The 15,640-nt window shown below is 39.7% G+C and overlaps 1 protein-coding gene across 8 annotated transcripts; it reads right to left on the bottom strand.

Annotated features, from left to right (window-relative positions):
* Nucleotides 1-1,894: 1,894 nt before the first annotated feature.
* LOC309531343 (cilia- and flagella-associated protein 298) lies at nucleotides 1,895-15,548 on the bottom strand. Of its 8 annotated transcripts, none has more exons than XR_014219212.1 (10): nucleotides 15,275-15,547; nucleotides 13,094-13,234; nucleotides 12,008-12,175; nucleotides 11,002-11,069; nucleotides 9,898-10,056; nucleotides 8,649-8,780; nucleotides 7,764-7,859; nucleotides 7,550-7,666; nucleotides 6,152-6,199; nucleotides 1,895-1,985 (listed from the first exon to the last, which is right to left on the bottom strand). XR_014219212.1 is itself a non-coding variant. In XM_082220808.1 (9 exons), the coding sequence occupies exons 3-9, from the start codon at nucleotides 13,230-13,232 to the stop codon at nucleotides 7,556-7,558; spliced, it is 873 nt and encodes a 290-aa protein (XP_082076934.1). In that variant the 5' UTR covers nucleotides 13,233-13,234; nucleotides 14,463-14,518; nucleotides 15,275-15,548; the 3' UTR covers nucleotides 7,246-7,555. The 8 variants fall into 8 exon arrangements, 5 of the variants coding, with proteins under 5 accessions (XP_082076934.1, XP_082076935.1, XP_082076933.1 ...); XR_014219213.1 differs by lacking the exon at nucleotides 1,895-1,985 and adding an exon at nucleotides 5,363-5,546; XR_014219214.1 differs by lacking the exon at nucleotides 1,895-1,985 and adding an exon at nucleotides 5,363-5,551.
* Nucleotides 15,549-15,640: the final 92 nt, after the last annotated feature.

Genomic DNA, 15,640 nt, shown 5'->3' on the forward strand with positions numbered 1-15,640 from the left:
AGAAGAATGTCTCCCACATTTAGTCACAATCTGTAGGGAGCTAGAAGAACAAAAGGAGGAAAAATGTCACTTCCTACTTGTGATACTTAGGAGTTGTCCGTTCTTTCCCTATGCAGAACTCACACGTTAATGTAGTAGCATAAAATATACTGGGGTGGAGTGGACTTTGGCTTTTCATTTCCTATTGTTTTAAAGGAAAATTGGAGCTTGGGAAAAATTAATAAAAGGGAACATTTCCCAATTACTAATTAGTGAGCTCATACTGAATCAGAAAACCTTCAGCCTGATTCATTTCCTAGTAAGTCAGGAAGCTAATAAACTTGCCAAGAAGTCCTTAAAAAAAAAAAAAGAAGAATCAAAGAATTGGAAAGGACAGAAAAGCAGACTACTACAAGGCCAGAAAATGCATTCATAACCCCCACCCACAATGGACTGATCCAGACTGCATGTCACCAGCAGAGCAGGCACGCAGTGAGAAGGTGTTTACTGAGCAATAGCTGGGGGGGGGGGGTGGTGGTCATGCAAATTTATCCAACAAAGACACAGTTCAAACACTTACTAAGCAAGTGTTATAACTAGCCAGACAAAGATGCAGAGAAAGACATATAAGATCTGCTCCTCCTTCTAGTCCTTCCTCCAACCAACAGGATCTGGGTTGCCCTGCCAACTTGTCCTTTGGTGCCGCTGTTTTGACCCCAGGTCAGTCATCTGTCACCTATGAGGGGACTGACCTGATGTTTTACTGAAATCTTAGTGGATGAGCAGAGGCCAGGGTGCGCACCACGTGAGAAATGCTGCCTCTGGGGGTGCCTAAACTGGCTAAATCTAATGATGCAAGTCTAACCCACAGTGTCAGCAACACACGATAGAAAAGTAACACATCTCAGAGATAAAAGGGTAAGTCAGTCTCTTTGCTTGCTTTCTGCTTTAACATATATATTGCTCTACCATGATATACATTTTAAGAGTGTTCTCTTATGTTGGTAGTGTTAGTTTTTTGTAGCCCAGGCTATCATTAGGTTTACTGGCAAAATCAGTTAGCTGGAATTTAGGTTTAATATTATGCTTACCAGTGATGGGGCTGGGGAGGCCATAGCTCTGGGCGTGTTTTTTTGAGGGGGCGTGACCAGGCACCCCCACAAGAGGATCCTGGAGGTGGGGAGAGGCTGCAACGTGCGAGGTGCCCGGCCCCTGACACCCTCAGGGGCGCGGCCCCGAGTGTAGTTTAGCTTAGACTCCACCACTGATGCTTGGAGCTATTCTGCTCCAAAATATCTAGTTCTGAAACTGAAACCTGGAATTCGTTCAATAAATCTGCATCATGTAAAATTGAGTTTCAGAACTTTCCCAGCATTGCCAAAGTTCATTAATTAGTAGCATGTAGACTTACAAGCTTATGCTGTGTAAGAATGGTTGCATTTTCACTGCCTGGCAAAATCCGGATTCCCTGGCATATATGTACCCTGATGAGTGGAGGCTGGTCTGTTAGGGAAAATGGGGCACTACCCCACCAACCTCAATTCTGACACCAGTCACTGCTTGTCTTCTTACTTACCTGTCCAAGGGATGGCACTGTCTTCTTCTTGCTTAGTCTCTGTGCCACCTCTTGTAGAAGACAGCAGGGAGGATGGGGACAAGTATAACTCATTGGCTGTATCTATTGGCTCTGGCTCCACCTACTGTTGGGTCTCCCTACATTCCACCCTATCAGCCCCAATGGGCACCAGTCACCCTTATTATGCACGTGGTTTGTAGTGTGTACACGTTACATTTTCTGGCATAAAGATCAATGGTTTTGAGTATACTGAGCTGGGGCAGAGGGGGAAAGAGGAATAACTTTTATGAAATTTTTATGAAAAATTGTCAACTTGCAGAAAATGAGAAGCCTATTGGAAAGTCCTGCTTTGAATTTTTGTTTTGTTTTGTTACTGTTTTAGCTCTGAGGAAGAAATCTGTGGTAGTTGGATATCAGCAGGATGCAAATACTGAAGCAACAAGAATGATAAAGTTGCCAGTATCTTAAAAATAAAAAACAAATCTAAAGTCAAAGGATACAGTTGCACAAGGGGGCACACAGTGTCACTCTAAAGGTAAGGACTTCCAAAGATAACAAGAAAGAAGAGGCTTAGCAGTGCGTTTTGTATGCTCAAATACAGTGGCATTGCTTAAGAAACAAATACTATAAACAGGGCTTGCAAGTTACGTGTGTCCTAAAAACATCTACCGGTACCTATTAGGGTCATCTTACCTTCTTACTTTATGTTTAATGACACTACATTCTGTTACAACAAATAACTTTTAGTAAACTTTTAATGGAGATCAGTTCTTTTTAAAATTATATCATTTGCCCCTTTGAATAGCTAGGCCACCTAGGAATCAAATGTTTCCTATTGGGACTGCCCATTCTAAGGATGAAAAAGAAGTTGAAAATTAATCCTTTTTGAAACCCAAGCCTTTTATCCAAACTCATTCAGCTGTTGCATGTACAACATTTCTCTGAGGCCCAAAGCATGCAGCTGCACCTCGGAGGTTTTTCAGGACGCTATTGTGATCAGCCAGCCAAGGCACTGCTGTTTGAAAGGTGTGGTAAAGATGACAATGGAATAGGTGTGGCATCACATTAAAGCAACCTTGAGGTTTCCTTTCACTCAAGCGAGGACCTGAAACAGTTGGAAAAATATAAAACGGGGGTGTCAAGGAGGGAGGTGGATTGGAAACGGAAATGCCTTCGAAGCCAGTCAACAGGCTTGACTCAAGCACCTAGATCTGCCTTGTAACACAATCTATTCTACTGTAACATAGCTGAGCCCCATAGACAAACTTGGATGCTTTCATTCCAAGTAACACAATGAAAGCCGTTTGGTAACTGAAAGGACTTGCTCCAAAGCACCATTGACATTGAAAGGATGGAATGACTTTGATGGTGGTGTTTGTTTTGTTTTTAAGATTAGATTCCTTCTATGACTCAGAGTTGTTTTTAATGTCTGGTTATTTAAAAAAAAGTTCACTGAAAGTTTTTACTGGTCCTGCTCCACAGAGAATCCTCTCTCAAACGGAAAGAATGTACAGCTCTTAAAGGAACACTGAATTAAGCTGCATAATGGAATCAATTAGAAATGGTGGATAGGAATGGAGGAGAAATTCGACTCAGTTGGTATTTAAAGCTGAATCTATTAAATTCACACTTTCTAGAACAATATGCAAACCAAAATACAGCTATTCTTTGAAATTCACTCTTACCCAAATTTTGTAATGCAGTTCTTCAAACAAGCAATGTTTACAAAAATGAATATATTAGGAGAAAGTGTGCATACAAATGAAGGTATCGGTGAAAGTAGCATACAAAAGTGCCTTATATTTGGAAAAAAAATGCTTTAAAAATGTGTACATTAGTCAAAACTGCATATGAAACGTGTTTGGAGAAATTTGTACACAATGCTGATGAATCCTCAAAAGCTTTTTCTTTAAATGCAAATTGCTGCAAAACGTGGAGAACTGAAGTTAGGATTGGAAAACTAAGAAACTGAGATCTTTCCATACCTAATGATGGATATGTTGATCTCCCACGCAGTAACTTATTTCTATAGCAGATGGTAGTGGTGATGAGGCAGGACTGCGGATTAGCTCTTTGAAGGAGTCATTAGTGGTACTGTATATCCACTGAAAATAATGACACTAATTTAATTTCAGTGGGTCTACTCAGAGTAAAACTTAGTTGAATGCCATCTATTGCTCCTATCTGCAGATGGATGATATCCCACTTTCCTGGCCCCACAAGAACCTCAATTTTCTTCTCATATAGGGCACACTGTATTAGTATCAGCATAGGCAGACATAGAATAATTCATCCAAATTTCAATCTCACAAAATATCCTATGTACCTATAGCATTGAAGGGAGAGTGAAATGCATTACTAATACCCAAAGTCCCCTCCTCCCTAACATTCAGATGACCACAGGCAAGTAGTTAAAATCAGTAAATGCCCACATGGATTTCTCAGTAAAATACTACTGTACTGAAAAGTTATAAACGGGGAACTTTTTAAAGGAGTTAATTAAACTTCAATTTATTATTTATGTTTCCTTGTAAGTTCTCTCCCTCCCACATTATAATCTTGGGATAAGAAATTAAAAGTGTGCTTTTTTTTTCCTTGCAAGGGAAGTGCCAAGTTTCCTCATTTCTTTGTAAACTTCCTCATTCCAAGTGCCCAAAATTTATTGCAGTACAGCATGTACTTGTTGGTGTACAATGAAAGGCAAGTCATGTCCTTGAAGCTGACAAGCAGCATCTGTATTGCAAAGTATGTACTAATTCTGTCATGCATGTTTGTTTTTGCTTCATCTCAGCTATGCTTTTTAATAGTATGCTTTTGTCCATAGTATTGTATGGCAGAGAGAGAGACAGAAAGTACATCAAGAATTAATCTCTAGGTCACTTTGCAATTGATCTTCAAGAGTTTCCAATTCCCTTCTAAATTAGGCTACTTAAATGAAGAAAGTAGGGTGTATGCACAGACCAGGAATGACTCTTTGAGTGACAGAATTGGGAGCTGTGCTCAGACACTGTAAACAAAGTCAGAATCCCTGATCTATAATAACATCAGCTGGCTGGAGCTGATGGGAGTTGTAGTCCAAAACGTCTGGAAGGCACCAGGTTGAAAAGGCTGTTCTAGACCTTCCATCTAGGAACAGCAACTTCCTGTAGCCACCTTACCTCTTGAACACCCTCCCTGGCTATCCGATCTCCTCCTCAGACAACCTCCATCCTCTCCTTAAGTGTTGTGCCATTTCTTCAGTCTTCTTTCATCCCGGTTCCCTAATTCAAGTTGCCTGCTATTCCTCCAGGTTTTATTTTCTTAGCCCAATCCTTCCTCTAGCTTCCTTGCCTTCACCTGTTTGTCCCTTAAACTCCCTACATGCCTGGATCTCTTTTCACCCCTCCACCTGCCTGTGTGAGGTTTAATCCTAGCCAACCTGACAACTTTTTCTTGCTTTCCAGAGAGCACGGTAAACTGCTTAATTCCCTCAGCGACTGAACATTCTGTATCACTAGGTGACCAGAGCACGCCAGGCATTCCTATCTTCCACTGCCTCCTGCAGTCTGACCAAACTGCGGGAGGCAGTGGAAAACAGGAATGCCTGGCATGCTCTGGTCCATGGGGTCACAAAGAGTCAGAGACGACTAAACGACTAAACAACAACAGGTGACCTATGCCAGGATCTGGAGGCTTCACCAACACAAGAATAAATGCAATACAGATGGAGCAGAGGACAGAAATTCATGGACACAGACATTATTGCTTCATGGCACTTTTCCTTCTTCTAAAAGTGATTGATAAGCGCTATTTCAAAAAGACTGCTACTAGTTTTGCCTTTGGGTCTTTATTAAACTTATCACACACGTTCAACACGTCTGTTATGGTTGTGCACCAGCCTGGACATGGATGTCTTGTTACCTACAGTGATGTAAACTCCAAAGCAGTATTGCTCAAGCACAGAGGTTAGATTCTGTATATGCTATTTTAGAGTATCAGATCTTCCACCCCTCTGCACTGTGGACACAAAAAACATTCAGACTGAACATAGGCAGTGTACAGGCAATGTTGCTAGCACTATTAAACTGAAAACTGATCCTTTTAAATTGAGTTCAGTTTGTTAGTACAGTGGTACCTTGGGTTACATACGCTTCAGGTTACAGACTTCACTAACCCAGAAATAGTAATTCAGGTTAAGAACTTTGCTTCAGGATGAGAACAGAAATTATGCTCCGGTGGCACGGCAGCAGGAGGCCCCATTAGCTAAAGTGGTGCTTCAGGTTAAGAACAGTTTCAGGTTAAGAACAGACCTCCGGAACAAATTAAGTACTTAACCCGAGGTACCACTGTATAAACATTTGAGCTTCTGCCCAGCGAAACGTAAAACCAAAGCTAAGAAGAGTAATGCTGCTGTGAAGCCTGATAATTGTTCTGTGCAACTGCTGTAATTTTAAAATGTCTCTACAGCACAATGTAGTAAGGGTGGCTATAAAAGTATGCGTCTCTCTCTCTTTCCCTGTGTGTGTACCACAAGCTTATTGCTTTTGCTCACCGCCAATCCCAAAATAATAGAGTTAAGGACATGCTCCCTATGTCCCTAGGAGTAATGAGCCTTACCTTGGGCAGCAGTTCTGGCTCAGACTTAGATGTATGTGGAGGGTCCAGCTAGATTAGAAAGACCAACAGCAAAAATCACAGAAGAGCATTCTTACCAAAGATCCCATCTTCACACCCCATTTTCCACTTCTTTTTAAAAAGGAAATAAATTCATTTATTACTCTGATACCAGATCCCCTTGAGAAATTTTATTCAGATTACAGAGAGACTTCCTGGTGTTGCCTATAAGATATGATGTTATTTAAAAAGAACAAATTATCTTTGAGTTCATGGAACTCATCGTTCTTTTAAAAATATCAGTTGACTTTCTATTTCAGCTCAAGTCTACAATATTGTTGACTGCAAGGTTTTCTGGCAGGATAGCTATTTACATCCTAGCAATTATTTATTATGCAGTATTTATTTCTGCCTTTCCTGCCAGGAGCTCAAGGTGGCATATAGAGTATCCTTCCCATTTTATCTTCACAACAATCCTGCAAAGCAATTAACCCGAGATATTTAAAAAGCACTGATCAAATTGTCCTTACTGTGGCTGCTCAGATGACCAGGTTCCATGAACTGATACATATTTTAAAAAATATTTTACACCGCCCTTCAAGGCAACAGGGCTAGATTATGTCTGATAAATCCACACTTCTTCTACCATAATTTCATAGAATCATAGAATTGGAATAGACCACAAGGGCCATCGAGTCCAACCCCCAGCCAAGCAGGAAACACTATCAGAGCACTCCTGACATATGGTTGTCAAGCCTCTGCTTAAAGACCTCCAAAGAAGGAGACTCCACCACACTCCTTGGCAGCAAATTCCACTGTCAAACAGCTCTTACTGTCAGGAAGTTCTTCCTAATGTTTAGGTGGAATCTTCTTTCTTGTAGTTTGGATCCATTGCTCCGTGTCCGCTTCTCTGGAGCAGCAGAAAACAACCTTTCTCCCTCCTCTATATGACATCCTTTTATATATTTGAACATGGCTATCATATCACCCCTTAACCTCCTCTTCTCCAGGCTAAACATGCCCAGCTCCCTTAGCCGTTCCTCATAAGGCATCGTTTCCAGCATAATTGCAATGGACAAACAGAAACAAGATAGCTGTAGAATGGCGGCAACCAGTTTAATAATATGACAGCCATGCTGGTGAACTAGTTAAAAATATAAACATCCAATTTGTAAGTCTATTGTAGTGGATTCACAAAATAAGCCTTAGTTTTTTATTTCTGAAAGGCAAGTGTGCCAAAGAGGCTGAATATATTTTGCAATCAATCATAACCATAGATCACTTCTACAAAACTAGAAGCTAATATTTCACAATAATTATAGTGCACATTTTATTATCCATGTTATTTGTAAACCTCAGTGGATTAATTTATCTTGTAAAAAGAAAAACAAAACTGCATACATAGCTTCATTTGGGTCTCCACTTAATGTCCTTTACACCATGAAAATGTCTTTTCAAGGCATGACTGTCAGCCCATTCAGAATCTAAAAATGAATCGTCATCATTTTCTTCCAATTTCTGTTGGGGAAATAGCAAAGAAAATGTGTTTAATACTGCAAAAATGTTTACCTGCATTGTTTTCAACAGCATAAATACCACAACAAATCCTAGATACCTTGAGTTCCTCTTGCCTTCTGTGATAAAAAAGGATCATCTGTTTGTGTTCTTCACCACTTATGACAGGCTCACGGGCTGGAGCTCCGTGTCCTTTCTGGAAAAATAAAGCAAGTTTGTACTCACTGGCACTTTTAACTATTCTGTGACATAATAAACCAAGGTTTAAGTCATTGCCTGCCAATTATCTGTGAAACTGTTGTGAAAAGATCCCTGTCCCCCATGACAGCCAGGGCCTAAATGACATTTCACAGGAGGGCACAACGATCTTTGCAGAGGAACTTATGGTCCTTGCCTTCATACATACATCATCTATTATAATGATAAGGATTTTGCCATTATGAAATATAGAACTGAAGAAGCACAAGCAGCAGTAGAAAAAAGAATTTTAATTGGGTTTTAAGGGTGGGTGTACAAGCAACAAGCACAGCAGTATAGGAGAACTGCTGCACAAAATAAGTTATTCAGGTGCTTATTGATAAACAAAAGCCTGTACATTTATTCCAGGTCTTTTCTTACAGCAGAGACTGGGAACTGTGACCCTCTAAATATTGTTAGACACCAGCTGCCATCATCAATACTGGCTTGGGCTGATGGGAGTTGAAGTCCAACAACATCTGGAAGGCCACAAATGCCATATACATTTCTTATAGTCATCCTCGGATTCGCTCAAAAAGGCTTCCCATACTTCAAAAACAACTTGAGATCAAGTAGTACATCTCTAGTACCCCCTGTTGTGTGTGCCTCAAGGGGTGCTATAGTAAAAATTAATTCTTACACTGCACCCAGGTTAGAAAAATAGCTATTCTTGGTCCAGTGCGTATGGTTCCATGGTTTGTTCCAAGACACTAAAAGAGAAATGAAATGTATCAAGAGTTTCACTTACTTTCTGTATCTTCACAATAATTTTTGTTTTCTCATTTTTGCCCACATAGTCAGAAAGCTGCTTTGTTCTCTTCAGTTCTTTTGCTGCCCACCACAGTTGTGCCTCTGGTTCCTCAATAACCTCAAGTGCAGCCTATGACAAATTAAGTCATGAAATGCTTAGCGGTTTCAACAAATATACCAGCCTGATCTCCAGATGTTTTGGACTACAACTTCCATCGGCCTTGGTCAGCACAGAATTACAGTCCAAAACATCTGGAGGACACCAGAAAGGTTGAAATACACAGATTGCAGATTAAACTTTTTCGGAGCAGTGGGAACAACTTGTCTAACAGACAGATATCCATTTCATCACTAAAAACTAAACAAATATAATGACTAAGACAAACTTTGCAGTCTAGGAAACTGTCCCTCCACCCTTTAAAAAAATAATAGACAGGTACAAAATCCATTGCTGGTGATGGAAAGCAAACACTCTCAAAGAGTGCACATATTCAATTACTGGTGAACTACTACTATGCAGGGGGTATAGCCTCACTTACTATTTTTTAAAGTGAATCATGAACTAAAACAGGCAGCCTTAAGTACAACATCATCACTGATTTTTGTTTATCAAGTGATTGATTCTGTGAGATGACAAGCACTGGGATCTAAGGGTACACAGATTTCATTGTGACAGGAAATCAGTTCTAATTAATTAACTGTATTCTTGCTAAATTTTTATTTATGTGTGATGTGGTATCAGTTTCATCAATACAGACTTCAGCATTTATGTTCCAATTTCAAATCCATTTTTAAGATGGATCTTAAACAAATAAACTGTGTTATCCTAGAAAAAAAGCTAAATGGTAATTAAAGGGAATTTTATGATTTCTAACAAATGTTTATTAACTCACTGAATTTTCACAAACCTGAAATCATTATAATATACTACCTCCCCCTGCCTTTCAAAAAATAAGTCTGCAGAAATGGTTACTTGCCCTGCAGTATACAGGGAAGGGAAAAGGACACCTTGGTCCCAGTCTCTAACCAGAAAAACAACTGCAGCAAGAGGAAAAGCCATTTTTAATTCAAAACATATTCAGTTGTAAAAATCACTGAGTTACCTTTAGGATGGAGCAGGATATAAATCAAATAATTATATGAATAACACACAAATACTACATGTTCTGCAAAAGCCCCAACTTTTTAATTCCAGGAAGGGCAACATTTTTAAAACTAGAAACCATGTAACCCAAGTAAATCATTACATGAGTTCCTGACAGATCTTCTTTATCTTCAAACTCCATTCTAATTGGGTCATATGGAGGGAGTCCCATTGGGTAAACAATCATTACAGCTCCTCGGAGCTGGTCCAGTGCATCTTTCACCATATCCTTATTAACACACACATTGGCTTGCACTTGTTTCTGAAATACAGACAGAAGACATTTAATTTAACAAACCAACAAAGCACAGAGGAAACAATGTTTTCCTTGCAGTTCACAATGTGACTCAGCATGACATTTGAGGAAAGCCAAGTAACAAAGAAAGCCACACTTAGCTTTTCTGCTTGATACATAAAGGATCAAATGTTTGTTTTACTGTACGCAATATTGGCTAAGATAAAAATGAAATCTCTTGTCAAAGATTGTATTTAAAAGATCTGTGGCAGATATGTATAAGACCCAGACTTGCAGTCAATGCAAAATTGGATGCAGACTCACCTCTTTTATGCAGTATTTACCATTTTTTCCAAAGTGATAAAAGTTTCTGGAGCAAGCCAGCAGCATGGTTTACTCAGAGGACAATAAAAGGCTCACCGACCCCTAAGGGGGGAAATCGAGCATTTGCTCCGCTTTTCCACTAAAATTAATATAATGTATAGATTTACATTATATATTTTAATGAACTTTTAATTCACAACTCCACCCTCAAAATGAAACGAGAAGCTAGGAGAAGAGAGACTCCTTGTGGACAATACCTTTATTTCTACTCCATGAGATATTTTTGATTGGGAAGAATGGAGGGGGGCAGGAGTAAACATCTACAAACTGTTTTTTCTATACAACTATTCAAAAGAAACTTAAAATATACAACAGTCAATAAGGTCAAATATTCTACAAAGCTATTGATATCTCTAATCCACACCGCCAAGCCATGGAGTGATATTCTTGATTGGCTTGCAATGTGACACTGCCACAGCTACACTGGAGTGGCAACCATTACTTCATGCTGCTGATTTTGTTCACACAGAGATCTTTATGACCTTTGAATAGGTATATTAACATGAGCTGTTTGATAAAATTAAATCCAAATTTTAAAATGTTAATTAATTGCCTCAAATGCCATACAAAAAAATAGAAGTATCTTACCTTAGATATTAGTGCCTTGGCTTCTTCTACTGTTGCTTTTAAAACTTGTTTCATTTTTTCATTTGGAGCTTAAAATAAGAAATCTGCATTTAATATGATATGGTATTACATGCAGGCTGACTATATAAAAAGCAATATTTTTACATAAAATGTTGCTGCTGAAAATGTCTCTCTTAAGCCAGGCATCATTAAACCTCATATTCTTAATCATTCCAAGCAGACCCATTGATATTATTGGCATTTTTTTAATTTTAAAAAATATAATACATACATTTAGTAACCATAAAGACTGCCTTGTATGTTAAATTTTGCACCTATTTATAGGCATAAAATAATCTGAATGATGTCATTTCTGAATGGTGCAGACAGAGAATTGGTTCTAAAGAAGTGCAAATGATATTCCACTGATACAGCAGTGCTTTCCTGATTTCAGCTACTCTGCAGCCTCTGGAAGACCCTTTGAAATGGGCTGAAATGGTGGAAAAGGGGTGTGAACAAATGGAAGTGACTTTTAGCTGCAAAGAGAACTTCTGAATTCAAACCATGAAATGCACAGCTTTTGTTAGACGAATTCAAAGCTCATCTAATGCTAAAAGATTGAAGAGCCCCTTTCCTAGCACTACTGCTTCATTTTAGGCAATCAATTTAAGTTTTCTTGCTGGCTGCATGTACTTGCACTTTATAACAGCTCACTTATCCAGAACATAATAGCTACATTGTCCCACTGTATTTTGCTACTGACGTTGAACTCAGCTTGCCAGAATATAGCGCTAAGTATAAAAAACAGGCACACTTTTTGGATTCAATAGAAAGGTCCTGAGTATGGTTTTTATATACCCTTGCAAATATGTAAGTCTGATAATGAAAATAACATAACTAGCATTATTTACATTTTTCAACATGAAAAAGTATGCAGTATCAAAATACCAAATAAATTTCTTATAGAATTCTCTCTTGGCTAATTATATACAAAAAAGTCATGGATGCTTAAGGTACATTGATTTACCATGGCCATTTCTTCGTCCAATTTCATCTTTTTTAAAGACGCTTCCGCCACTTGGAATACATTTTTCTGCCCATTCATCCTTCAGCTTCAGCTCTTCTATTTGCTCATCTGTCAGACCTTGCATGTTAGGAGGTAAGAAAATACCATGTTCTGCCAGTGTTTCTATTTCTATAAAAAACAAAATCAGAGAATGGGATAAGATGATAAAATTATGTCAATGACCCTTTATTTATTTAAATTATTTAAGAAAAATCATACACCTCTTGATTTTAATAAAAACTTCAAAGCAGTTTATAAAAACCCAACATTACAATTATCAATAAAAACAATTAAAAGCAGGTACAGTCATACCTTGGAAGTCAAACAGCTTAGTTACTGAACATTTTGGCTCCTGAACGTCTCAAACACAGAAGTGACTGTTCTGGTTTGCAAACTATTTTTGGAAGCTGTACGTCTGACGTGGCTTCTGATTGGCTGCAGGAACTTCCTGCATCCAATCGGAAGCCGCACTTTGGTTTTTGAATGTTTTGGAAGTCGAACGGACTTCCGGAACGGATTCCGTTTGACTTCTAAGGTAAAATGTATTTTAAAAACATTCAAAACAAAAACCAACAATAAACTAAAAAGAGATAAAAGCACACATAATTTCTTCATGTCTGGCTAGGCATGTTTAAAGAGAAATGTTTTAAGCAGGCACCTTTGGCTCTCTTATTTGGCAGAGATTGCTAAATATCTGAAAAACAAAAATTGGGCTGTTGTAGAATTAGAATATTAGCTTAAATTATATCCTACAGACACAATTTAAGAAGTTTATTGTTCCTTCATCTATGAATCCTATGTGGGTAATTCAAAGAACCATTAAAAGGCTTTTATTTTATTTTATTTTATTAAAGATAGCAATTCCTAACAGAAAGAAACACCAAACTGTCAGCAAATTTACGCAGCTCGTCAGTGCCATCAAAAACACTAACCCTTGCATGGCATAAGTAACCCATAGGGATCAGGAAGGAAGCATTGCCATAGAAAATGCTCATTTTCCACAAGAAAGTTGGGGTGGGTAGGAAGGCAAATGGATATTTTTCACACCTGCACAAACACGATGAACTTTGAGCCTTCCATTGTAGATCTTGGTCACTTCCTGTGTTAAATCTTCAATGGAAATGCTGCCTGTTGCCTCCAGCAGAAATTGGCTCTCATCACCATTCTTCACATGGAGCAAAACCATTTCTGCAAAAGCAGAGAAACACAGACAAATACTAAAGAAAATGTGTCACCATTTATCAGACAAGAACAGGAAAAAGGTGTCAAGAACCTTGCAAATAAACATTTTGAGAAACTGACTATGAGAGCCAAACACTATAGACAGGAAATTTGTCCGATACCAAGTTTACAGTTGCACAGTTTCAAAGCAACATAAAAGGAAATAAAGTCCCCTAGCCTCCAAAACAGGACCAGAATGTCAAAGGTTCATTGCGAGGCTTGAGAATAAATAAGAGTAAGCAAGAATAGCAGTAATTAATAGGTAAGAACTTCAGAGTTAGGGGAAAATAATTTCCTTCCTTTCCTTCCTAAGAATGTGCCCAAGCACAAGGTAGCAGATCTGTTTCAAAAATAAACAGAACCTCTACTATGGGGCTCATAGTCCACTGAAGTCTTGGTTGCAGGGATGCTTAGAATCCTATCCCTCCCTGGAATTCCACACTAAAAGGTCCTAAAATGCCAAACCCTACCCTAGTCACTTAGGAAGATGAGGATATGGAAGCTGTTGTATAATTATTTATTGTATTTAAAAATCCTACAGATAAGTGTGGTATAGAGACCATTCCATAAAATGGCACAGACTCCACCTTATTTTGTAGGTTAAGGGTTGTTATTCTTTTTAAATCAAAGTTATTGTTACATTGCATGAAGCTGTGATATTCTGAGATCACTTTCTATACAAGATTCCTTTTATAATAAGGGTAATTGTAGCTTTTGATTTAAGCCAAGACTCATTCTCCAAAGCTATGAACTGTGCCTTAGAGCCTAGTTTCACTAGAAGTTCCATACCATGAAACATGGAAGGTAAACAGTGCCTCTGAGCATATAGTTTCCTTGTTTCACTTCTTAATTTGCACCTACTAAACCTTGACATCCATTCTACATTTATGCCAACCCAGGTGGTAAGGCTTCTTCCCCAATGGTGCATATTGTTTTTGCCAAAAAAAAAGTTCAACAACTTTGGGGCTTGTCAAAAAAAGTTTTGGGATCTTCCTAAAAAAACCTTAGCAACTTTTGGGGTGTCCTGGTTTTTACTTTTTGGCAACCCTATTTTAAGGAACTGTAGACTCAGCAGCCAAATATTACTTTCCTCGATTTTCCTTCTAGAATCTGTAAACCTTACCCATCTCCCCTAACTCCGAAAAAACTGCTTGTAAAAAAAAAAGTATTTTAAAAGTGTAAATTGGGCTCTTACTTGAAAGTGACTCATTTGCTCATTCCAGTTTACAAAATGCTGGCTTTTCTCAGATGCTGCAAAGGATGTAAAATGGCATGTGAGGTTGCTACAGAAAAGTTCCAGCCTCTGATCTTTTACAACCAAGGTCTAGCCTTGTGCTTTTTACGCAGCAGGTACCTGTGAGTTGGAGGAACACAACTGGTGGCAAATGACGTGCATTAATAAATATGGGGAAAGCAGAAGAGTGGGTCTTCCAGTATATTCTGTGGCCACATTGGTGCGAGGCTGGGTTAAGGGATTGCAACTGAGCTGGTGTGAGCTCGCCACCTTTCCTTTCCTGACAAGATGTAAGCTTCTTTCTTCCTTTTCCTTTTTGGAAATCAGCCCACCAGTCGGCAGCTGTCCCTTCCCCATCGCCGCATCTCCATCCTGGAGGAGGCGAAGCTTCCTGATCTAGAAGCCCTTTATAAAAAGGCCCAATAACTCTCCAGGTCTTACGGGGCTCTTGAGCCTTTTAAACAGAGAAAGCAGGAAAACCGCGAGTGCACGAGGGAGGTGGGGAACCGGGAAATCTAGGAACCGGGAACCAACTTCAAGCTTTGGAAATAAGCGGCCGGGTTGAAGGAAGCTCTTCCTGAAACAACTGCCGGTAGAAAGATGAAGGAGAAAGATGAAAGGGGGGGGGCTCGTCCACTCAGCGGCTCCGCCCCTTCAACGGTTCCTTTCGTTTCTATGGAAACCAACCGACGCTGGCAGAGCAGCGCGCGCGAGCGGCTCCTTCGGCTTCCTGTCTTCCGCAGCGGCCCCCCAAGCTCCCAAACCCCGCTCACCTGAATCGTCGCGTAGGAAAAGCCCCTCAAGCCAACTTCCCGCTCTTCGTCCGCCGCCGTCGCCAAGGCTCAATTCGGTGCTCTATAATAGCAACTTCGGCGACCCAGGAAGTGTTCCTCACCCGACCAATCGCGGAACGCGAAGGCTCGCGGCTTCGCTGTCACTCAGCACTAGCCCCGCCCACCCCCAGGGAGGGGGCGTCGAGAACGGGGCCGTTTTTAAAGGGCCCGCGTCCTCCTTAAGGCGCGCTTTGCTAGCGGGAGGAGGACGTCGAGGTTTGGCTGGAGCGCTGAGCAGCACTTGGCCCGGGGGAAGCGTGGCCAGCTCCTGCCACAGGTGGTCCTTTTCTAGAAATATATATATAT

This window comes from Podarcis vaucheri, assembly GCF_965113315.1.
Source record: "Podarcis vaucheri genome assembly, chromosome: 4".
Lineage (NCBI taxonomy): Eukaryota > Metazoa > Chordata > Lepidosauria > Squamata > Lacertidae > Podarcis > Podarcis vaucheri.

Coding starts and splice junctions, on each gene's coding strand:
- LOC309531343 (XM_082220808.1), bottom strand. CDS start 13,232: ATGGTTTTGCTCCATGTGAAGAATGGTGATGAGAGCCAATTTCTGCTG. Junction 12,176..13,093: donor AGTTCATCGTGTTTGTGCAG/GTGTGAAAAATA, acceptor TGTTTTTTATAG/AAATAGAAACACTGGCAGAA. Junction 10,057..11,001: donor CCAAGGCACTAATATCTAAG/GTAAGATACTTC, acceptor TCTGTATTTCAG/AAACAAGTGCAAGCCAATGT.